Source organism: Synchiropus splendidus, chromosome 1 (genome assembly GCF_027744825.2).
Source record: "Synchiropus splendidus isolate RoL2022-P1 chromosome 1, RoL_Sspl_1.0, whole genome shotgun sequence".
Taxonomy (NCBI): Eukaryota; Metazoa; Chordata; class Actinopteri; order Syngnathiformes; family Callionymidae; genus Synchiropus; species Synchiropus splendidus.
In genome coordinates, this window is record NC_071334.1 from 9,479,358 (window position 1) to 9,504,017 (window position 24,660).

The following is a 24,660-nucleotide window of genomic DNA, read 5'->3' on the forward strand; positions in this document are numbered from 1 at the left end:
ATGGCTGTTTTTATTCCATTCAAGCTTTGTAAAACATATGTACAAAAATATATTGTGCTATAAAACATATGTCAATAGAAACAGACACCTGCTATCCAAACAGTGTGATAGATAAGATATGTTTAAATCAATCATAAAACCATGAATTTAAGGACCAGCAACAGGATGTTTGTTTTTATGCTCGTGTGATCTCTTTGGAAAACTTCCTCCTTCATTGACTCAGCAACTGCTCCGTGTGCATCAGCTCATATATGTTCCTTCTTCAAGTTTTGACCATTATAAAATCTTTAGATAATTCAGTGCGTCAAGTCATACTTCAATGAGGGGGGAGGAGTCCAACACCAAGCATTGATGATACACTTTGAAAAAAAGCACCTTTTCATATGAATAAATGTGAAAACTGATTTTGGTTTGTATTGATTTCATCTTATTATTCCTGTAGAAGAAAGAACACAGTTCAGAGTTTGTAAACAGTGATGACATATGAATGGGTACACACCCATTTTGGCAACAGAAGTATCGTTTGTCAACCCACAAAAGGTCACAAATTTTACCTGCAAAAACTCACGCTGACCAGAACCCAACAACATCAGCGAGTGACTTAGCTGACGTGGCCTTTTTGCAGGACATAGGTAAAACAATCAGTCGTAAACGCTAAACTCCCTTCGCCTGTCAGAGGGGACTGATTAATGTGGCGCCAAGTAGATATTGCAAGAGGGACCCCTTTGAGGATAAGGCTGAGCGGTGGGACAACAGGACAGGTGTCTTTGACTGCAAATATTGCCTTTTAAAGTTGTGCTTTGCCATACAGAAGTACACCTATCTTTTATTAAAACTGTAGAAAGTGTGCATCAGTGTCATCTGAGCAACCAGGTGACACTTAAAAGTACAAACAGCAGGCGGGACGGTGTATTGACGCGCCCCGCGGAAGTGTGGCTGTGAGGATGAGGAGGACAGTCTGTGTATGGCTCCAAACAAGCGGCATAGGCCATGACATGAGCAACGTAGTTCTGCTCCTTCACCCCGTGAAACAAGTGTGCCATCGGGCCTTTGGCGTAGATGGCCACGTCTTCTCCACCGTGCGTCTCTGCCTCCAGTGGGACGGCAGCCTGCTGCATGTACTCCTCATCGTCTGGACAGAAATGAAGCAGGTTCATCAGTTATTAACAGTGACTTCAAATCCGGACTCGTTCTCACGTGTTACATATGCGCATGACTCGCATACAAACTACAAACCAGTACTCATGAAACATGACACCTCATTTTCAGAGCTTGCTAGATGGAACTCTCAAGAATCTTTTAATTTGAGTCACCATTTCAATGAAAGTCAATTTCTTTTTTAAAGCCTCATCAGCCCATCACTGAGTAGTGGTTCATATTTTTGATGTGAGTCATGTGCATGGGAATATTACCCACGCTACCTTCATGGAAACAAAGTCGGTCACAAGAAGACCAATGAAAAACCCCACAAGACTAACCGGTCTTTTCTTTCATGGGACCATGACCACTTTTCACAACACTGCGACAATACAACCTATAGGAAGACTCTCCTCTTATGATCAGGAAAAACGTACGTAAATATTGGTGGGATGTTTAAGTTTGATCCATTCTGATCCACATCTTATCTCATACAGTAACCTGTAACTTTTCTCTTGACCCTTTCTTCTGGATGACTATTGACAGATATCTCATGTAGTTGTCTTCACCAGCATGATATTTTCAATGTTTTGATATCCACAATTTGTGTCCCACAACATGCATGCAACCCTCCTACCCTAATATTTGACATGGTAGAAATGGGTAGAGCGGGTCACATCGTACCACATTGCTGCGACTTTCAACAAAAGCAGTAGACTGAATTCACCCTTTCATTTGTATTAACTTTGTTTTTCAGAGCCTCCATTGAATGACTCTTTGAAAGGATCTGCTCCTCAAGACGCACTTCAATTTAAAATCAATTTAAAGGAGAGTTAGAGTGGCTTTTAGGACGTTTTTCATGCAGTATGTTGCCTGGCTACCACCGATCTTACGGTCCTTGGGTCCTAATATTTAACGTGTGGTTCTGGTTCTCCCTTGTTTCACCTTAAGAAACAAATGAGGATATTTTTTTCAAGTAAAGGATGAATAGAATATACATCCCCATCTAACAAGTAAAGCCTCTCTCCACACAAGTGATGTGGTGGTTTAAAGTCAGAAGCCGTGCAGAGCAGAAGAGGAGGAGGTGTAGAAAGACGACTGCAATGTAAATAAATGGAAATAGCAGTTTCAGGGGCCGCGGCACGCTCCTGCGGTTACAATAAACACGAGCTGCTCGGATGAATGCCACAGTTCATGCGCGCTCTCCTGAGAGCAGGGATGGTCCAGGAACACTTGTGCTGAGTGACACTTGACATACTCACAGTAATCCACCATGGTGATGTTTTCTCTGGTTCCATTAATGTGGATGTAGCCGGGCCCGTTGGCGTAAAGAATGCTGGTGAAAGGCATACGGTCTCCAGCTTTTTTTGGTGCGAGGCCTGATTGATCAGAAGAGTTTGTATCAGTCATGGGCTGAGGTCAAGCATTCTGCTTGCTGGCAGGACCTCACCAAAGATCGGATTCCCTCTGGGCGTGTTCCCACCAAAGGTGAAGACGTGCGAGTGGTCCGCAGTGACCACAGTCAAGGTGTCGGATTCTTTGGTCATCTGTGTGGCTCGCCTGATGGCGTGGTCAAACATCACAGCTTCTGTCAGAGCATGCTTGGCGACGCCGTCGTGGTGGCCATGATCAATTCTCCCTCGTGATTCGGGACAGACAGAAGGGTTGGTCTCATGACAGAGAAGAAGGTCTGACATTTGGCTGCTCTACTTATCTTCCACAAACAGGTAGTACCCTTTGGGATTCTTGCTGAGGATTTGGATGGCCTTCTCCGTCATTTCAACAATGGAGGGGTCCCGTGTTTCATTCCGAAAATTCTCAAATCTCATGTCCTTTGCTTCAAACAGACCTGGAAGTTGAATTGAGAATTTGTCGTATCAGAAAGACCGTACCTTAGCGCTGAAGTCAGACACTTTGTCATAGTGCCAGATATGGGTTTTTGTCTCTTATCACTGTAGTTAAGAGTTGAGGGTGTGCACTTGTAAAGATGAAAGCCAGCCATCCACTTACATGACATATCAGATAACGCTATTTATCTGTTGACACTTAGAGCAGGAGAGATAAGCACGGAGCATGTGGTACTCACCCATGAGCCTATCTGTATTTTTTACGTTTATCGCGTCAAAATCTTTTTTGTGCCAAACGTAGCTCGATTTCTTATTCTGCAACACAACAAAGGAAGTGTGGTTGGCGGATCATTGACTGACTGTTATTTTAAATGATACGTACAGGTTTCGCCCGGAGCCACACGTCTATAAGGTTCTTCTTGTCCTTGCGATCTCCTTTACGAGAGTTTGATGTTGGATATTCTGGATCAGGGGTCCCTTTAGGTGTCATGTACATTCTTCCTCCGCCCAAAATAACCTTTAGGAAACAATGGGTGTTTATGAATGCAAACATATGGCCATAATGTAGTCAGCATCAATGCTGGTTATGTTTTTCTTTTGGAGTGCAGGCAGTTCAGAGGGGGAGGAGAAGGCAGGTGGAGACACTAGGGAGTAAGCATGAGTGAAAGGTAAGCTTTATAGGGCAGAAGCAGACCTGCCTGACCAACACATTTCCACTCCTATGGCATCAAAGAGCAATGAAGTGAAGGGTCTGCATCAGCATTGGACGCAAAAGTCCATTTCAAAATAGTTGCTCTTTGACGTTTAGGAGTGGGAAGTAGCTGCAGACCTATGGCCTTTGGGCCATTTGTGGAACGCCGGCTGCAATTCACAGGACAGAAGACAGAGGCAGCCTCACTAAATGTGACTTTCATCTGAGACTCTACCTTTATAGCAAGGTAAGATGACACCTATGGAGAGGGAAAGAAACCAACTAACAGCATGTTGGGAGCCACAAACCCACACTGATTCCATGCACTACAATTCAAACCATTGGCTTATCTCTTTGATGCTACAATGTGGTGTTATTTATTTGTGTTTTTTTTTCCTTTACTTTTTTCAGAAAAAGACTACAGCTTTAACTCAAAGTGAGTCCCCTGGCGTAGACTCAAATCTGGCAGAGGAGATTATAAGTGATTCTTTGGGAGTGACAAGATGAAATGGTGAGTAAAGCAGAGGGATAGAAAGGAAGAAGTTTGGAGATAAAGTTGCGGAGCACAGAAGGACTGGAGGTAGAGATATCAGGTGAGTGCAAGCCAACCAGTGAGGCTTCTGGCTGCGGTAGCGGAAAACATGCAGAGGGGTGAATGGTTAACTAACTGGAAGAAAGAGGGAGAACAACGCTGCACTGCTGCCAGTCACATTTGTTTTTTAACTCACCAGTCTTATCTAGTCCTTACCAAAGATATCATAAAATCATTTTTATTCGAATGTTGTTCGCAAAAAAGCTACTCTTACTCGAACAAAATAATGCATGAAATGTATTTTCCCAAATAAAAACTTTCTTTTCTTTCCTCACAGTCATATCAGCTCTCATCTCCACCTGTCTTGTGTCTCCAGCCCTTTAAGTCGGACCAAAGTCCCACGGAACCCAGTGGCCCGCTTCAATAAAAAACTAATTATATAAGTGTTTAGCGTGCAGCTGGCGCTATCTCCAGCGATAAAGTCATTTATAGACAATTCCATTTTGACCATAAAAATGACACTGAAGTGTGTCTCACATCAATGTCGACATTGGTGACCAGTTGTGTAGAGATGTCCACACATCCTTGCTTGCGAGCGCTGGCCGGAAGATCGGCGTCGCTGTACCAGCTGCGACTGACCGAATGTGCGTATGCGGCTGCCGGAGAGGCGTGTTGGACCCGAGTGGTTGTCACTATCCCCACAGATTTACCTGAACACAAGGGTTGGTGTTATGTTGCACAAATCAAGACACATTTTTCGCTTCTTTCATAATGAATCATTGAGTTCCACACCTTCGTCAATCCCACGACTCATTCCATAACAAACCTATTGGCCACTTTAACTCACTTTCCTGTCACTATTCATTTATTTTTCCCTGCTCTCTGCTTCGCCTGCGGTGGCTGAGGAAACTTGGAGGTGACAGAGTTCAGCAGCAGAGGGTGAGGATGTCCAACACCAAACGTAAACACACCAAACCACCAAACTCCCAAATAAGACTATTAATATGCAGGAAAACCACCATCCCGGAGCAAAATATTTTCTTCTTCAGTCGCTGCAAAGTTACAGGTAATGGGATTCCATCCAGCACACGCCAGCTATTACCCAGAAGCCATTAAGTTAATCCACCGAATCTGAACATTGAACTGTAATTCCGGACACAGCGATAACAGACTGTTCTTATCTGAAGATGATGTTATTCCTGGGCGTTTTAATTGTAATGCCCAGTGTATATCTCGAAATAAGAAGACTGCAACATCACAAATGGCTTACCTTGTGCCTTTGCTCGTCGTAGCACGGAGAAGACCTCGTTCCCGAATGTGGTGTTGCACTCGTACGCTACTGCTCTGGCACTGAGTCCGACTGTCTTAGCGTTGGCCTTCACCCCACAGTGGTAGGCTGTTGCCGTGCTAGCGCTATCCGCGACCTGCTTGTCCACACTGTAGGTCTGTTGAAACGAATTCAAGTGGGTTCAGTGATGAAACAGTTCCTGAGCACTCTGGTTTCCTCCATCTGGCAAACATGATGTCTTCAAGTTGCCACTTTATTACTGGGAAACTAGTGGGTGAGGTCAGTGTGGCAGTTTATGTGCGGAAAACACAGGAAAATTGACAGGGATCAAGTGGATAACACACTGTTTCTCACACGAGTCAGTGAGAAACAGTCCACCTGTCCCAACAGTCTCAGTCCTAAGACGTCACATATTGACGATTGTTCCTCTGGACGCCAGCTGTCCACATTGCATGATCACAAGGTACGGGACTATACATTTAAAAAGTGGCATGAGACGACATTTCAAGTGTATTGGTGCCACCCCATGACTCAACCCTTTGCATCTGCACTTTTGTTTTACTTTTTGAACAGTCAATATAGTCACATAGGACCCACTTTCCGTGTGCACTGGATCAAATATAGGTACGATTTGGTGACACCATTGAGAAACAGGCTGTGATGTGTGGCCACCTTCAGAGTTTCCCGTGAATGACCACGGTGCGGTGTTCATCACAATGGGACGATTGACTTGAGCTTCTGGAATTCCTTCCTCACAGTGTAATCCCATGAGGATTGGCGTATGTAGTGACTTCATGTAGCTGCAGAACACCTTAAATTCCACAGGCAGACAGCTCAGATTGAGCTGCTTTGACACCTTCATGTTTCCTGGCTGCTGGTTTACCCTTCACTACACACCCTCAACTGCAACTGCACACATTCATTTCAAGAATAAGAGCATTACAAAATGATAAAATGGCGATAACTTTTTTGGCTACCTTATACTTCCTTTACATGGGGTCTTACAGTTGTACTAAATAAGGACAACTTATGTGTTTAGCTGTCTACTGGAAGCCACTTCTGACCAGGATTTACTTTGTAATTCAAGTCAAAACGCATTCCGTCACATTGTCCTCACACTCACCGACATTCCAGACTTTATCTGTTGTTATGAATTGAGCTTGATTATAACTCTCACCGAATGCACGCATCTTAACTGTAATCGAGGATCTTCTTCAAAATCCCTCCCAAACATTTCAAACAAAAGGGTGTCTGAGACAGAATGGGTGGCCTTTTTGGCAGGCAAGGCAAAAGTCTACAACACGATCACCTTGTGTTCTCATGCCTTCATGGAGTTTTTTGCACGATTCAGTGAACACACACTAGTTTGATGTGAACTTTCTCTCTTACTATAATTTCGTAGGCTTCAAACAACGACTGTCACCTTCGATAGAGCCACGTATGGGAAGGTGTCCATGGCCAACATCGTCTCCTCCCCGGACCTCCCTTCCATCTGACCCTGCAGGATCCTGGCCGCTGACACCGTAGACACGCCCATTCCTGCCAGACACGTGTCAGTCAAGGTGAGTTAGTTACTAAATAGGTCGGTTTGAAAGATAGAAGACTTTCAGCTGGACCTTTAATTCTCATTCAAGCTGCGGCAGCTCCTTGAGGTACTTGCAGTGACCCCCCGAAACAAGCAATGATGGTTCTGTTTATCCCTTGTTATAGTTACTGAGCCAAAGGATTACCTGCCCTTTTTAGTTGTTGTAGCGTGTTTTTCTTAGTGTGTTTTTCTTCTCAGTGAAGAGGAGTGGGAAATGGAAAAGTCAATTCTGGATTAAGTCCTAATGAAACCCAGCCTGATATGGTTTACTAAACAGATTCACCACAATCTTGGTCGTCAGAGGAAGACATTCCAGTTGAGGTCGTAAATGTGGAACATTCCTCCAGGAGACTCAGTGACGCATCGGTGGGTTTTAGTGGCCCAGATATGGTTGGTTTCATGGGCAGACTTGATTATATCGACCAGTGTTTCTGCGCATCTGTAACAAATGTTCTGAAAATGTTATGGATACTTTGACTGGATACTTTCAGCATGACCTCAAATTTGACATTGAAACGTGGAAACAGATGTGAAAGCCAAAAGTCACTTTGTTGAGACACAAGTCTGTTCCCAACTATCTGCACTGTGGCTTTATCCAACCCAATCTGACTTCAACTGGTGGTCCAGTCGTCAGTCCATCCACTTGGAATGGGGACAATGGCTCAGTGGTTTTTCTCATTGGAGCTTTATTGTGATGTTTTCCCAACCTTTTGACGTGCGTGATGGCATTTCAATAGCTCTGATGCTTTGCCAACAAACAGAAGCCATTCTTCTTCAGGGTCTGCCGACTGGAGCAGCAGAGAGAGTGTGCCCCTTGTTTACTTGAAGTCAACTGTGTTTAATGTTACATTCCATAAAACAAAATTAGAACTCATCCATATGAAAATGGCTTAGATTTATGTAACACTTTTCATGACCTGGATGTGCCATGCTATGCCACCACCATTCATCCACATTCATATGAGGGTTGGCGGGTTGGATGAGCCCCTCAACCATTTTCAAAATGTGACAAAGAAAAGATATGAGATACAGTGGTACCTCGGTTTTCAAATGTCTTGGAATTCGAAAAAAGTCGGAGTCCGAACAAAAAGAGATTTTTTTGCTTCAGATTACGAACGAAAATCCAGAACTTGAACGCACCCGAAAAATGCCTGAAGAACCTCGTGCGTGGACCGATCAGCTGACCCATGACGCGCTTTGTTATTGTGTATAACGCAGCCTCTGTATACAGATGTGTCCCGTTAGCTACATTTACTGACTGTTTTTTCTTCATATTGAGGTGTAAAACCTTTCCTGTCTCCGCACTGGACCACACTGGCGGCTGCTGAGACAGCACTGGTTGGTGTTGGGTAAGTCATGGCGCTTCATACATTCTATGTGTAACAACGTGCCAAACCGCCGTGCTTTTTAGTCATGGTGACTTTTATTATTATTAATATTATAAAATTATTTTTTTCTCTTTCATCACGCAGTTCATAGGAATCACTGACCTTTTTGCATATTTTCCCTCTTAAATTTAGTGGGTGTGGCTTATATTTTGTTGCACTCTGTACTTTGGAATTTACGGGAAGAGGCTAGTGAGTTGCATTCATTCATTAGTTGCATTGGTCAACAGCAAATAGAACACAATTGTTAGACTTGCTGGTGAAAAACAAAGCCCAGAGAAGATAACATCATCCTGTCCATGACCCCCACGCTGTTCCCCATGTTCATGCTCAAGGCTCCTTTTGAATCTGGATTTATTCCAGATTTGTTTATCTAACAGTAATCTCGAAATGATTGTGTAACATTTATACTGCACTATTATAAGCCATGAAGGATGTGATGGCTGAGTAAAGGCCACCGCTGCATCCTGCATTAGACATTATTTTCCTGCTCTAAAGGTCATGTTTATTTTACATATACAACCTATTTTGTCCATACATAACTCAGGTTTATTTTCCGTCACAAACAAGCTGTGCACAAACACAAACGCCACAGTCCTCTTCTGAGAACCTATGCTCTTTCACATTACAGTCGCATTAGTTTAAAGTCATGCCTCCAAATGTTTAGGAAAACAGCACAACGGAATTTCAACATCACGAGCGGGATGATTTAGAAAGACAGTTCAATGGAGGGGAAATAAAACCAGCGAACGCAGACTCCGCCTGGCAGCAGGTAATGGAGCAGCTGAAGGACGATTAGTCAAACATTAGGAGCTATAAATGTGGCGCTAACACGTTCAGACTTGTTGGCAATGGAGACTCTAAGACAGACTAGGACAGGGTGGCTCAGTGGTCTACAAAAGAACCTTTAAACCTTCTGGAGCGACTTCTCTAGTGGCCTCCAGATCATCTACATTTGCTTCTTTTTTCACGACTCTTTTGCTTCAGTTATTGGCTCATAATACATAAATACTGTGTACTGCTCTACAAAGGGTTGCAGTGGGAGCAGAGGACACCTTTTTACGAATCTTCATTGCCAGTCTGGTGGTGCTTGTTTCATCTGTAAACCTCATTGGTTCAACTGTTTGTGCTTCATTGGCATGAACCAGCATGCCCACACCTGAGCTAGAACTTTGTCCAGACATGTAGGTGATTCATAGAAGTTATCAGTTTAATAATAATTATTTAAAAAAACATTTAAAATGAAAATGAAAAAGACAATTTAGCACAAAAGTCTACCAAAATAATGTCAATGCACTATGGTGATTCAATAAAAAATGCATTCTGCAATCTACCATGCGCAGAGTAATGTATACAACATTTTTTTAAAAATTGACAACGGTCATAATAACAATAATGATAAGAGCAATTTCCTTTTTTTCTTTTAGCTTTCAATGTCTTTTAAAACATTCCCCCCTCTGTTTTGAATGTATATTAAAAAGTCTTGCTGAATACCTTGGTGTAATACTCATAACAATAGTTATATTTACTATTATTATGGTTTGGATGAGTTGGACGATTCATTGTTTCATTGGTTTCTGACTCAGCTGATGAGATTTTCGGATCAAGTCTTGTGCTGTTGACACGGATCCCTCCGCTGCTGTTGTGCTGTGACTTTCCAAGAGTTTCCATTGGAAACAGAACTGCTTCATATTTACATGTGAACCAATCTGGTTTGCATCCAAGGTTGAAGAAACCTCAACCAGGTGATTCCTGAGCCCGACTGTTCAAAAAAAGGAAGCCAAATGAAGAGAAACAGAACAAGACGAAGTGGTTCAGATCCGGTTTCAGTGACACAGGACTGGTACAGCGTGATTACTGTTAGTCTTTCCACGAAGAAGGAGACCTACTTCTGGTCTAGAAATTCACTGGCCCTCTGTCATGCCACATTTCCTCTTTCCATTCTGAGCATGGACGATTTCACGCGTCAAGTATTGAGCTGTTTGTTCATGGACCTTCACAGTTGCCCTTTTCTGCTCGTGTTCACCCACAACCAGGTTCGATAAGGCAAGTGTGAATAGAACAGACTCCATAATAACAGCGTGACCTTACCATCGCCCAGGAAGAGAATGATGTTCTTGGCCCGGTGCTCTCGAGGACGGAGTTTGAGGGCAGCATCCAGAGTTGTTCTGGCCTGTGCATCCCAATAGGCTGCTTCTCTTTCCTGCTCATACTGCTCCTCATCTGGATATGCTGCTGAGACGACAGCGAGGACAGGGCTTAGAGAGTGTGCAGGCCTCTGAGTGATACTGAAGGCTAATGCAGCTGTGGCTCCGCTCAAGAGCAGGAACACTCCAGGTCAAGTGCACGCATTCATCTCTGTGACCCACTGGAATTACAGTGAAGCCTTGAGTTAGAGAGAAAGAGAAGCTCCTCAACAGGGCTCCACTGGTCAGATTGGCTTGTGCCCCATCATCAGAATCAAACTGGCCATGTGACTCATTCAAGTGAATGTTATCTGCTTGAAGTGGCATGTTTGACTTTGAAACTGTTTTTGTTTGATTCTCACATGCACAAACGATTTTCTATTCATGGGTTATGAAGGGAGAATTTAATGTTCATGCTCACGAATGTCCAATATTCGTGAGCATGGGGAAGAAGGTGATGAGGTAGCAACACAACTCTGAAAATGTGGTTACATTCCTATTGAGCCTGACTATATTAAACCAAAATATGGTTACATTCCTATTAAGCCTAACTATATTAAACCAAAATATGGTTACATTCCTATTAAGCCTAACTATATTAAACCAAAATATGGTTACATTCCTATTAAGCCTAACTATATTAAACCAAGGAATGGTGACATAGGTCGACTCTAAACAACTCCACTGTTATTATCAGGCAATAAAGTAAGTAAGGAATTATTTTAGCACTGTAAATATGTTGCGCTATTGGTACTACTACTGCTGATACTACTGCTACCACTACTACAACTACTACTATTACTACTACTAACAATAATAATCATAATAAAGCAAAGAAAGGAAGCTAAAGTGAAAAAGTTAAGACACTACATAGAAAATAAATAAGCAAGTACAATTATCAAATGTTAAAGAGTTACAAAATAGTAACTTAATAGAAATACATCAAGTCAAATTGGAATAGTGTGAACATATTTGTGCTCACTAAAAACATTTATATTTATTTGTATAATTTTAATTATTTACAATAATAATTAAAAAAATATAGATATTATTTGAAAAGAATTAGGGCAGAGCTAAAAAAAACAACAACTGCAAAGTAATAATGAAATTGCAGCTCATCTACAGAAAAAACTTCACAGACTCTTTTTGCACTAGTGAAACATGATCAGAACTTTTACATCCACTACACTTGCAGTTTTTGTCAGTCACTTCTGCCCAATGAGATGTCAGCCTGAGGAGAAACTCCAACTCACCTTGACTCTCCATTGTGGCAGCTCCACGCAGCAACACGGGGCCCAGAAGGATGAGCAGCAGATCTGTGGCCCTGCACTGACTCGCCGGCATCTCTAATCCTGCTGAGCTGCAGTCTGGAGAGGTGGACGCTCAGCCAGGTTTGGGATTTTGGAGTGTGAGTGGCTGAGAAGAGTCAGCCTTTTTGAAGCCCCTGCTGGGTGTGGAGTGAGGAAGGGCCAGCTCACAGGCTCCGAGCCACACAAGAGAATCAGGGAGGCGGGGGAGAGAGAAAGAGAAAGAGAGGGAGAGGAAGACCACACAGGAGGATCGCCGTCGCATCACAGCTCCTCTCCTCACTGCTCCACTTTTATTGTTTTAAAAGGTTACTTTAATTTTCTTCTCGCTTTTCCTCCCCTGGCTGATAGAAATTGGACTGGCCTTTTGATGTGGCTCTTGCTCGGCACCGGTCTTTGCGTTGGCACATGAATCATTTTCTATTTCCCTCTATTGGCTGCGGAATAACAGAGCAAAGTGAGCAGAATACTTGGAGCAGATTCATGGCTGAGGCCATTTCCATTGGAAGTCCGCGCTCAGATTTCCCCGCCTCCATCTCTATTTTTGCATTTTAAAGACCCTCGTTGCCGATTGGACTTTGCCGAGGCAAGTTAGCATTCTTCTTCTGTGAGGTAGTGGAGACCGCCTGCAGAATGAAAGTGTCTCTCTGCCGCTGTGTAAACACGCCGGTTAATGTGTGAAATGAGTCGCGCCAAGTTCGCCTGACATGGAGTGAGGAATCGAATTCCCGGCCAGCCTCTGTCGACCCGCCGGACTGCCTCTGATTATGACTCAAGACCTGCTACCAGTTAGTCACATGTCTCTAATAAGCATAAAGACGCCGCATGGTGTTTGAAATAGCAGCAGTGATGGGAAGGCGGGGAGGTGAGGCACTTGTTGGGACCCAGTTTAGGCATGAAGACTATTCTCCTTCTACATTTGGGATCTCTTCTACAATGGTGACGTGGCCTAGAGGTCTGTTGAACGTGTCGTAGGAACATTCAGTGACGGCATAGAATAAACTTAGATATTTTATATAGAGATATAAGATATAAAAGTGCGCGAGCTTTTAAAGACAATTTAAAGACACAAACTGTTGAGTGGTCTATCGCTGTTTATCCCTTATGATGTAAAAGACAGTTAGCATAGCAATATCATGAGAGGAATCACAAGGTATCCGTTTCATCGATCATTTGATGCTGTAGCTAGCTTTTTACCGTGGATGTTTGATAGATGGATGTTGCTATATAGTTGTCACGTTCCAATTCTGAGCAACAAACCCAATGTAAATCAAATGACGAACAAAGCAGCATGCAATGTACACAAACAAGACAGATTTTATTTTCTGTGAAATCATTATTTATATTATTTGTTTTTATTATTATTATTATTATTGTTGTTGTTATTATGTAATCCCTTGATTCATTAGAATTTTCATTCGTATTATTTTTTATTTCATTGGATTTTTCATAGTCATATATTACACTTGAACAAACTCCTCTGTACTTTCTCCACTGCTATTTTGTCCATTTCGCTCCCGACTGCATCCTGTAACAGGTTGCCATGTGTGCATTCTGGGACCCCCCCCTCCCAAAAAAAACATTCCTTCATTCCAGCATCTGGATTCCAAGCTGCTCTCAGCAAAAAAGTAAATTACAAAGGTTAAATCCCACCCCCCTCAGTGCTCTTAACACGACAACTCGCTTTGACGTATAGATTGTGTAAATTACAGAGGTGATTCTGGATCTTAAATCAAGGGGGGAATGTTTAGTTTCAGGTTGTTGGGCTGTGGATTTATGTGTGGGTGGCACCAGACCACACAGCTGCCATTTGAAAGCACCAGCCAAATCCCTTTTTATGACTTTCTGAAGTGGATGGCATTTAAAAATGGAAGAGATAAGATAGGGAGGAATGGTGGGGGAGTGGGTTTGAAACTTTACCCCTTCCTGTGTGTTTTTTCAACCAACATGGAAATAGAAATTCAAAAGATAAAATACGATGGACGTGAAAGTTACAACTGTATCGCACTCAAGCATATTTCTATTGTTATTTTTATCGTCTATCATTTCTATGTGGGGACATTGTGAGGTGCCCTAATGCTCTCCCCAGCCTCTCACTCTTAACTTAACCATTCAAAACACATGACTAATCTTAACCACCACTCCGAACCAAACTTAAACTCGGTTATAATGACAGAGTTATTCTGACATTTTCACTCCCAAAACACTGAAAAAACATCAAAGACATCCACAAAGTATCAGCAAAAAAAGTGAAGTTACAAGCTATCAAACAACACCAGAGAAATAAATAAATGCCCAGAATATATGAACAAATATCCTGACAGAAATATAGAAGCAAAGATAAGTAAATAGATAATGCAAAGATAATGATATATTATATAAATAATAAATTAGATTGAGTGTTTCGTTGTTTGTTAATAGCCATTAGCTGCAGCCAGCAGTATTAAACTCATGGATGTGATTCAAACATGTTTTCTTTTGTTGAAGATCCAGCTGTGAAAGTATATCCACTTGGGGTCAAGTCAAAACATGATTGTCTTCATTTTCTTTTTTATTTAATGACCGTTTCATTAAATTCTATTGAATTGTCTTTGCTTCTGGTTTTCATAAAAATGCTGGGTATGCATTTATCCCTGTGTATCGAATATATTCCCAGGTATCAATATGGAGTTTGCAACGTTTGAATAGTGACAAACTTATTTATGACAAACTTACAGTTATTAATTCTATTTTAAATGTTGAGATTTTTTTTTTTGTAATTTAGACACTTTAATACATTTAATTCCCCATTAAAGCACATTTAACTTTCTCTGTCTTTTAGTCTATTGTTTCATTCTTTTATTAATAATAATTATAATTAAATATATGAAATATATAATAATAATAATAATAATAATAATAATAATAATAATAATAATAATAATAATAATAATAATTAAATATATGAAACCAGAAAACAGAGCTTGTCAGTAATAAATTTAAAAAATCCATCCAGATTCCCGCAAAAAAAAGCCATTTCTTGAGATACAGTTGGGTTCAATTTAAAGAGACACCATAAATGATGTAACATCTTTTATAGGATGTGCTGCAGACCGACATCCCGTAGCAGCTGGACGGGTTGTAAGGCAGTAATAGGTGGTTTTACAGCTCAGCTGGGGGACAGATATTAAATTACACACCAAGAGTCAGACATTGCGACTTAAGATGGATCACGGCGGCTGCAGTCGCACACTGCAGGCAAAACAACAACTCTGAGCTCCCCTTTAATTGGACTCGTAAAGGAACGATGGTTTATCCCAGTTTAAGTGGGCAGCAGTGAGCAGGACAGACGGGACAATTGAGTGTAGAGTTGAATTTAAAGAACGCCACGGGCTTTTGTATTTATGGGAAACATAAGCCTGTCTGGTGTCTTATGTCTGTGTTCACAGGACATGCAGACGAGGCTTAAAGTTCTTCATTGTACTCCTTATTTCAGTCGATGATGTCACACTGAAGAACATGGCTGTTTGCACATTGCAAGTACATTGACCCTATCAGTGGATCATAAGTTACAAAGCCCTTTTTCTCTGTACTGGATGGACAGAGAAACCTGATGGCTGCTCTTAAAATCAGCAAAGAGTGAAGAAAATAACATTTTAGAATGAACACCTTCTTATTCTACCCATCCGTCTGTCCATTCATCCATCTAGTGTTGAAAAAAGTCAACATTAATTTAATGTTTTTTGACAGTCATATGGCAGTCTGAGTTTTGATTTATTCATGAATGACTATTTATTTATCTCCTCTAATGCGCTGCAAATGTTACATGATATTTGTATAACTACTGTATCACCTCTTAAATGTTACATTCCATATGATTCCGTCAATATTTCTTCTTACATCACACACAGATTGTAAAGAGATTTCCCTATTTTTCGGATCAGAACAAAGGCGCCTGTACGAGTGGCCGGCAGTTTGGCAGCGTTTGCTTTGCTTTTCCTCTCAACTTCTAGTCCAGAATTTGATACTGCATCAGTAACTCCAGTGAACTGAGATGAGATAGCTTTGGATTGAAACTGCACACAATGTGAAGGTGGACTCTGAGAAGCTTGTTCTCAGCTTTTGTGTCACTAATATCCATCAAATCAAAGCTCTGACGTCCTCGCTTTTACCCCACAGCTTTATCTAACACAGCGAGTGCTTTTCATTCCGGGAACAAATCTTCCCACAGAATGTTCAGGTTTGGGGCAGGAAATTGGTTGCAGCTTAAGTGGCATGAAGACAGCCTTTATGATGAAGAGGGAATCAAGAAGGCAATGTATATTGACAGGAATGCGACTACATGTGATGTAAGGAAAACAAAAGTTTCACTGCTTTGTGTTAGAGTATGGAACAACATGAAAGCGTTGAGGAGTCATCTCTCATGCACGCGTCGAATCCAAATGAGGAGGAGGGAGAGCCAGCGGGGATGGCATGAGGTTGGAAGACAGACATGGTGTGAGAGGAAGTAACCACAGTTTCACCAATTTCTCCATTCCTGACAAATCAATTCCATCTGCGGCAGTGGAGAAACAGCTCCACAGTCTAGAGGGCATTGAACACACATTGATACGTCGCACATGATCTTGTGTTGTGGTTGTGCTGACTGTCATTTTCTATTCTTTCATTCCGGCGGGCACTGTGACTACGACATTCATGGATTCAGTCAACATCCTGGTCACACTCTCTTCCACCAGACTCAGCAGGCCTCTCCATTTCCATCTTTGTTTTCATCCTCCAGCTGAGCTCACCTCCGGCCGCTCCACCCGCTGGCGTCTCCGAGGAGCTTTCCAACACGCTATCACAGGCGCAAAATATTTCTAACCAAATAAATGGAAGCAGAAGGTTGAAGTGAGAGGACATCTTTTTTCCTCACCTCCGGAGCAGGCCAAAGAGACGAGTCGCTCCTCTGACCACCCAGGCTCAATGCTGAAGCTTGTGGGGGGTGGAGGAGGGAGAGTGTGTCAGGTCGTCAGGAGAATCCAGGACTGGCGCTTGAGGTCAGACACAGGTTTATTTACATGGGCAGCCATGCTGAGGCTGTCCAGGCCTTCCTCCAACAACGTCTCACACAGCCACCACAGCGCAGGAGCTGCTGGCAGATGCCCTTCACTGTTGAATTGGTACTGTATTTAAAATGGGTTCAGTTTGTATAGATTATTAGCACCACAGTGGCCGAGCCAGAACTAGTGCAGCATTTTGTCAAACCGTCATTATTGTTAAATCACCGGGGTGGACAGTTGCGTGTCCCACGTAGTTCAACCACTGGAAGACCCATAGTTATTGGTTGAACAGAGAGTAATGGTTTTTGAGTAATGGCTGTCGCGGCTGGCGACAGACAATTCTAGGTGCAGCTCTGCCAGTTACATGTACTGTAATTCTATGCAAATAGAAGAAAAGCAACGCTGCTATGCAAAATTTTTAACTGTTATTCATACATATGTTAAATCTACTTAACAGCTTCACTTCAGTCTCCATGTTCACTTCTTGTTCATCTCATTTATTTTATGATAATTTATAATTCTGCCACCTGACACCACAAAAACAAAAGCTGGGACATAGAAGGAGCTGTATTCTTCCACATCAACCTTTAACTCATGGTGGTGCCCACTGTACCATGTGACTCAATGAGGACAAACCAGGACGTTTAGAATATATTTCTGCAACCAGCTCAGGATATTGGTACCTCACATATCAACATCACCAAAGTGACTGACTTCAATATGTAAGTCAGGATGGGATAAACTCCTGTCTTTCGTTGTTGGTGGTAGGGCTCGAACCTACGCGGGGAAACCCCAATGGATTTCAAATCCATCGCCTTAACCACTCGGCCACAACAACCCGTTTTCTCTCTCACACATCACCAGTTTTTTAGTTTCTGGGTGTCATTTTTTAAATTTTTATTAATGTAACCCTTCTCAAATAGTTGGGTGAAGTGCAACAGCACCAAAGGAAGTGATCAGCTAGAATTTCAGAATTGTTGTGAAGAGTCGACTTTCCTGGTGAAAGAGGAGGCAGTGAGGTCATTGTTCTCAAAGAAGATCTGGATCTGGTTTCCATACAGAGACACACATTTATTCACTTTGGTACCCAGTTGGATCATGTCTCAATGTTTTTGCACAATTATTTAGGGGAGGTGGAATCAGGTCTTGAATGATCCACAGCGCTTCCTCAAGCAATTTACAATGGACACACTTTATAGCTCCTAAAATAAAAGTTATCAAAAAACAATACTGTAAACTCACAGACTTTCGTCTCCAAAGAAGTGATGAGTGCAAAGTTAAAAAAATCTTACGGCCTGTACTGAAACATGAATTAACTAGTCATTCTGGACCAGAGAAAGAGGTGCATGAACCTTAAACTCATGGTGTCTTTGGACAGATGACTTCCCTGCTTCATTCATCATGTCGTGAGACACACCATGCAGGGGGCGCCACCATGAGTTAAAGGTTGATGTGGAAGAATACAGCTCCTTCTCTGGTTCAGTGTCAGTAGTTCACTCATGTTTCTCTTCAGATCGTATAAATCTTTCGCCTTTTACTAAAGATTTCCGTGGAGCGGAACAACATGAGTCTTTACTAATTTTTTGATGCCCTGCTGAGGTAGGGCTTCTTATTTTGTTCAATGCAAATATTTTTCTGCATGACTTCGCATCATGATTGCAGAGCTGTTGTTTCAACAATAGGGTTCAATTGTGAGGCTTTGCCAGTTGTTTTTGCCACTCAACTATGGATGGCAGAATATTTGTGGCTCAACTGTCAACACCACAAATGTCACACTAAGGCTGGAGGTGGACGATCAACACATAGGTCTCAATGGGATAAAAATCTCTGCCGCACATTGTTAGTTGGACTCGAAGCTACGTGGGAAATCCCCGATGGAGTTCAGTTCCATGGCCTTCATCACTCGTGCCTTCAGAGGATTTGGGAATAGTCAGTAGAAACCAGTTCTTCGAATCAATGGACTAGGAATCCATTGGGGGTTAGTGTCCTACTGACAATGTGAATCCTCTCCTCTCTCCTTGTGACCGACGTGTTGCAGTCAGTGGCCAGACTTAGTTGACATTTGAAGCTGGTCGTAGAGATTAAGTTGCAGCTTTTTATCTTGTGTAGAACTTCAACTGATGAACTCCCTACTTTATCTTCATTCATGATGTCCTGAGACACGCACGATGCTGAGGGCGCCACCATGAGTTAAAGGTTGATGTCTAAGAATACAGCTCCTTCTCTGGTTCAGCAACAGTAGTTCACTCGTGGTTCTCTTCAGATCGTATAAATCTTTCGCCTTTTACTAAAGATTTCCGTGGAGAGGAAGCAATCTGAGTCTTTACCAATTTTTTTGAAGCCCTGCTTTTGTGGGGCTTTGTATAATGTTCAATGAAACTTCATTCACCAACAACCTTGTGTCACGAGTGCGGTGTTATTACCTGAAATGTCAATCTATTAAATAGAGTTTGTTGTGTGGCTTCAACTGAGTCATCGCTATATTTCCAGAACATGTTTTTGTGCTCTGTGTCTCTCTGTTGATTTTAAAGTTTTGTTTCACTTCTTAACCACTGACCCAGTGCTTAATCCGATGCGCTCAAATTCCATTGGGGTTTCATCATGTAGGTTCAAGTCCTACCAACAAAGCAAATCAAGACCCATGTGTTGAGTCAGCATCCAGACTGAAGGTGTGATGTTTTGGTGTTTGACGTTGAGGCCCAAATATCTTGAGAGGTGGAGCTCAGTGTATCTTAAAGAAACGTCTTTCATTAGTAGGACAGTTGTTACATGGAAGTAAAGTGGCACACTCCCCGGCTCTGCTTTGATCATGTTTGCTTCACATGCGGACACATCTTTGTGAACTGCTGTCTGAAGTCAGGAAGACGAATGAGCAGACTTTGTTTTGAAGTGGGATTATCGCACGGCAGCACGCACATGTTCACATCATAAAAATCAAAGCGCAGAAAAGTCTGTTTAATTCATGTAACGTGATGCTTTTTGTCCACTGTAAAAAAAAAAAAGTGTGTTTGACAGTGCGCCCGACTGAAACAGACACAGTTGAGTGTTAGTGGAGGGTAGCTTGATATAAAGAGCTCCACAAATCACCATTCATTTCACTCACAGTGACTTAGATTGCCCAGAGTTTGGGAGCCATTTATGCTCAGATTTCTGGAGCTTCCAAGGGTCTCCCTGCACCCAGCTCACCGAGCTCTAATAATTCCAGTGTATTGCCAGAGTTAAACATTTAATAAAATTACAGCGGTTTATCGACATTAAAGCCTAAAATGCACTGTTTTCTCGCATCTGTATCCCTGACCATGTTACCGCTGCTCCCAGATCTCCATAGCTCTGTGGAAGCGGAGAAAGAAGTTTTTGAGATATTTTAGTACGTGGAAAACCCTCTACTTTTCAACTTAAACACAGTTGCACTCTTCCATACGTCCAAAGACTATTTCCCCATCCATTTGTTCCACCACCCATTTCCATGGTAATAGAAAACAGAAGGAGCTGATCAAAGTCTGATCGAAGCGACTGGATTTATTGCTTCAGATATAACCGCTGAGATAATGACGAGCATTTTTTCTCCATTCAAATACACACAATAAAGATTTAACTTGGCTTTACTGCTCCTGTGTTATGTCAGGGTCACCAGCGCGAGGGTGAGAGCACGTCTGGGGTCTCCTCTTCTGTGCACATTTTCCGTCTGGTGCAGGCAGTCTGACTCTGAACCCTTTACAGAAGCCGCAAACAGAGCAAGCTGCGGAGCGTGGGCCCAATACTGAGTCTGTAAACTTTAAGTAGAATAAAGGACGGCAGGAAATTTCATCAGGATTAATGCAATGAAATTTCATGTTGTTCACACTCGCTTAATCCGCTGCGGGTTGGATTTGGGTTGAAGCTGCCACATGACTAGACTGGCTCAATTCGAGGCTTGACACTTTGCCCAAGGACAATGAAGGACAAGGTTGAATGTTTATACCTTTGTAATAATTAATGTGTTGCTTTGGTGACTCACTTTATCAAAAACAAAGGGCTTGGACTTTAAGGGATTAATTAATATCAGTGAAAACTAATCCATCGATCCAACTAACACAGATTATTCACGCATAATGTCACATTTTTCAGTCACCAATTCCAGCAGCACATGAAACAATGTGATGTCTTAAGCAAAACAGCCACGTTGAAGCAGAGCCAATGAGAAAAATAAAGATTAAAAAATTAGGAAATTGCATTGTGTCTAGTTTGTTTTGGTATGCTTTATTCTCTATTTTTTTTGTTTATTTTTTTTTTTTTGAAGAATTGATTAAGTGTTTACCACCCCAGTCCGCTTGGTGGCGCTGCTGATTCATGATGAAGCGGAACCTTCGCTTCGTGGAACGTTTCTCGCCGACGCTGTTTGAAGCGTGAACACTGCGGTGTCCCCTTGTTTTTGGCGCTCGGGTCTGTTCGGTGTTCGGGGTCTTTGTCTGAATTGAAATCGATGGCGGTGCCAGGTATGTAACTGTTTTTCTTCATAACAAGGGAGTTATTCAGTTATAGAAAACTCAAATACTATTTTAAAGTGTCGTTAGATTCCACAACACGTCACGGCTACGTTTACATTTCATCCCTTTACAAAGCACTTAAATGATAAAGTGGTTGATGTAAACTTCCAGGATTGTTCCCTCCATCCTTTTATGGTTTATGACACACAACTGCCAACCAACACGTTATTACAACAAGGCGGAAAAGATAAAACATGGAAGTAGGTCCTTCGGAATATTTAAATGTTGTGTCTAATGTTGTCTGGTGCTATTTTAGGTCCCAACAAGGACAACATCAGAGCAGGTTGCAAGAAATGTGGATATCGTGAGTATCTTTTGGGCAAGTAAAAGCCTTGCACTCTCGTGGATGCTAAGTTTGTGGACTGTTTTTCAGCGGGCCACTTGACGTTTGAGTGCCGGAACTTTGTCAGGGTTGATCCACAGAAGGACATCGTTTTAGACGTGAGCAGCACCAGCACCGATGAGAGCGACGAAGATGTACCGGCTCCTCAGCGCAATGAAAAACTTGTACGGAATGTTCATCGCCAGAGAGGTGAAGAAGTTTAATACGTTTGCAAATGTAGATGGTTAGTGCACTGCGTTCTTAACATGTATCGTGTGTTACTTCACATTATAGCTTCCAGCGAAGATGATCTGAGAAGAAAAGACAGACGGAAACAGAAGAAAAACAGAGACAGGAAGTCAAGAAGGAGGTGAGAAGTTCAACTCTCGAAACTTTTATCTAACTGTTGATACTCAAGATACATTTTCGGGCTTTAGATCTTCATCATCTTCGTCAAGTGAAGACGAGGTGCCGAAGAAGAAAAAGAAGCAGAGCAGGTCGTCGTCAGATGAAGATGAAAGAAAAAGAAAAAAGAAATTGAAAAGCCACAAGAAGAAAAGCAAGAAGCACAAAAAGGAGCACGGCAAACATCACAAGAAGAAGCAGAAGAAAAGAGAAACATCCCCTTCTGGGTCCAGTGACTCTTCGGAGAGCGACTGAGGACAGACCTCATTCAGTCTTTTTACATTTTTACCACATGTGGTAAAGAAGATTGAGAAAGCTTTGACCACCTTTGTACATAATGCTTTCATCTCAGTGAGAATTTATTTCTGTTTTTCTCCCAGGCACCCCAACACCTTTTTTGTACTGTTTATTTCTTCTTTCCTGCCAGTAACTCTTCTTCCTGTTTTATTTTCCCCCACCAAAGTTTTCCAATTTGTATGCCTACCTTTCTTTTTAAAAAATAAAAGTCTATATTTATATTGAAACATTAGAGAAATAGACGAAGCAAGTTTCTATGCTGCTGTAACAACCAAAATTTCCCCGTTGTTTAAAGAATAAAGCGTTTCTAATCTAATCTGAACTGTCAAGTTCCAAAAATTCTCTTTCGGCTCATTGTTGCTGTAGCAGATGTGTCCTCTAGAGGGCGGCATCACACAACGCTTCAGTAGAAAAAGCAGTCTTTCGACAAGGATCTGCCTGGTTTGTTTTAGGTCATTTTGACTCGTAGCCTAATATGATCATGAGCGACATTCGCTGACAAAAGCATGAAAATAAAGACAATTGAGACCTTAAAAATTATATATATATATATATATATATATATATATATATATATATATTTTTTTTTTTTTTTTAAACAACCCACTTGCAACATGAATGAGGACATATGAACCAGTGTTTATTAAGTCCTTTCCTTTATAAATCAAGTGTTGAAATGCGTAACGTACACTGGCTCTTTGTATATGTCACTGAATCGATCACATTTATGACACCGGTGGTTTCCAGCAGCCACCACCGCTCATTAATGTCGACCAAATGCACTTGAAAGTTTCAAACTGGCCAGATGTTAAATGAGAAGTTGGAGCGGTGCGAGCGGTGTGCAGCCACAGTGACACCGACCATATGCTGTTTGCATAATAGGACAACACGCTTTTCACCAGCTCATTGGCTTTTATTGGGCCCGTCGGGCCGCAGAGGAGACCGGAGCACAAATGGGACTCCCAGGGGCCGTTTGTATGAAAATGTGATGGTCAAAGTCAATTCCCGGAGAGTTTCAGCAGCTGAAGATCGCAGAGTCAACATCTCCAAGGCATTTGTGGCAATCCTTGTGGAAACCCTGTTTACTAAATCGCTGACCAGAATGACTGCGCCATCTTCGCGAATGGCTTCTAATTATCATTGTTTGGAACTTTTGAACGCCTGACTCTTGAAGTGGATGATAACCCGAGCAGTTATTATGTCTCTCAATATTGAGTTGAAATTCCCTGGATTCAATTGGGTTTCCCTTTTTTTAGTATTGGATTAATAAAATTCCATTTTAAACTTTAAAATTTTCAGGACTTTTCGCCACCCATCCCGTCTATGCACATCAGGAGCAACGCGACTCAGTATATAACATTCACGGCACGCAAGTCACAACAAGTAACCACAGATTCTCAGGCGGAACTCTCTGATTTTGAATTTACATTGAATAATGCAGAATTTGTCTGATAAACTATGTGGAAGAGGGACGTGTGTAGTGGAGGGAGGGAGCTGTTCTGTCCCTCTGTTTACATGGAGAGAAGCTACACTTGTATTTATCCACCTTTGAAGGTTGACCCGTTCCTCTATACAGCGCCGGCACTTCACATCGGCGTGAGCTTAATCTCTGCAGCTATTCTCCTCCCCAACGTTGTTTTAACAATGAATTCAATAAAGTGCTCCGCCATGTTATGTGCTGTGTCAAAAATGAGTGTTTGGATTGGTCGGATGTGTATTTGCCACAAGCAAAACTTTGGAAAATTGGGGAAAAAAAGCAGGTCTGAAAAATACAGTATGTTATATAAAATATGCATCTGATGTACAAGAAGCATTACTACATCACTACATTACTACTACAGTCTGAAATGTCCGTCCACAGACTAGAAAGCAAATGTTATAGAGAAAAACAAAAAAAGAAAATAAGAATGTCTAGGATGGATCACAACAGCAGATGTGGTTGTCATCACCTCTGCACAAAAGGAGAGCAGACAGTGGAAGACTTCTCAAGTTTTGTTTCCCAAAACTGCAGCTGCATGGTCCTCTTTGTTTGTAACAGCCAACATCTTACCTCACTCTGTAATAGTTGGCTTAAATCTGGATGCAGTACCAAATAAATGTACTCAAAAAATGTAAACACACAAATATGATG

General features: G+C 41.9%; 2 protein-coding genes and 3 non-coding genes across 5 annotated transcripts; 3 read left to right on the top strand and 2 right to left on the bottom strand.

Moving 5' to 3' along the window:
* Nucleotides 1-76: 76 nt before the first annotated feature.
* Nucleotides 77-12,053, bottom strand: alpi.1 (alkaline phosphatase, intestinal, tandem duplicate 1). The gene is made up of 11 exons (XM_053875761.1): nucleotides 11,905-12,053; nucleotides 10,557-10,697; nucleotides 6,919-7,034; nucleotides 5,478-5,652; nucleotides 4,745-4,917; nucleotides 3,367-3,501; nucleotides 3,224-3,299; nucleotides 2,852-2,986; nucleotides 2,588-2,779; nucleotides 2,400-2,516; nucleotides 77-1,132 (listed from the first exon to the last, which is right to left on the bottom strand). The coding sequence occupies exons 1-11, from the start codon at nucleotides 11,993-11,995 to the stop codon at nucleotides 858-860; spliced, it is 1,626 nt and encodes a 541-aa protein (XP_053731736.1). The 5' UTR covers nucleotides 11,996-12,053; the 3' UTR covers nucleotides 77-857.
* Nucleotides 12,054-17,735: 5,682 nt separating this feature from the next.
* Nucleotides 17,736-17,817, bottom strand: trnas-uga (transfer RNA serine (anticodon UGA)). Its single transcript has one exon. It is a non-coding gene; the product is annotated as a tRNA-Ser (tRNA).
* Nucleotides 17,818-18,472: 655 nt separating this feature from the next.
* On the top strand, nucleotides 18,473-18,586 carry LOC128752973 (U5 spliceosomal RNA). The gene has a single exon (XR_008413725.1). It is a non-coding gene; the product is annotated as a U5 spliceosomal RNA (small nuclear RNA).
* A 636-nt stretch (nucleotides 18,587-19,222) lies between these two features.
* LOC128753081 (U5 spliceosomal RNA) lies at nucleotides 19,223-19,338 on the top strand. The gene has a single exon (XR_008413829.1). It is a non-coding gene; the product is annotated as a U5 spliceosomal RNA (small nuclear RNA).
* Nucleotides 19,339-21,342: 2,004 nt separating this feature from the next.
* Nucleotides 21,343-22,876, top strand: srek1ip1 (SREK1-interacting protein 1). The gene is made up of 5 exons (XM_053847757.1): nucleotides 21,343-21,454; nucleotides 21,762-21,809; nucleotides 21,879-22,037; nucleotides 22,122-22,197; nucleotides 22,265-22,876. Exons 1-5 carry the CDS (start codon nucleotides 21,442-21,444, stop codon nucleotides 22,485-22,487), a joined length of 519 nt encoding a protein of 172 aa, XP_053703732.1. The 5' UTR covers nucleotides 21,343-21,441; the 3' UTR covers nucleotides 22,488-22,876.
* Nucleotides 22,877-24,660: the final 1,784 nt, after the last annotated feature.

Coding starts and splice junctions, on each gene's coding strand:
- alpi.1 (XM_053875761.1), bottom strand. CDS start 11,995: ATGCCGGCGAGTCAGTGCAGGGCCACAGATCTGCTGCTCATCCTTCTG. Junction 10,698..11,904: donor TGCCACAATGGAGAGTCAAG/GTGAGTTGGAGT, acceptor TCGTCTCAGCAG/CATATCCAGATGAGGAGCAG. Junction 2,780..2,851: donor GTACTACCTGTTTGTGGAAG/ATAAGTAGAGCA, acceptor GTCCCGAATCAC/GAGGGAGAATTGATCATGGC.
- srek1ip1 (XM_053847757.1), top strand. Junction 21,810..21,878: donor TTGCAAGAAATGTGGATATC/GTGAGTATCTTT, acceptor ACTGTTTTTCAG/CGGGCCACTTGACGTTTGAG. Junction 22,198..22,264: donor GACAGGAAGTCAAGAAGGAG/GTGAGAAGTTCA, acceptor TTCGGGCTTTAG/ATCTTCATCATCTTCGTCAA.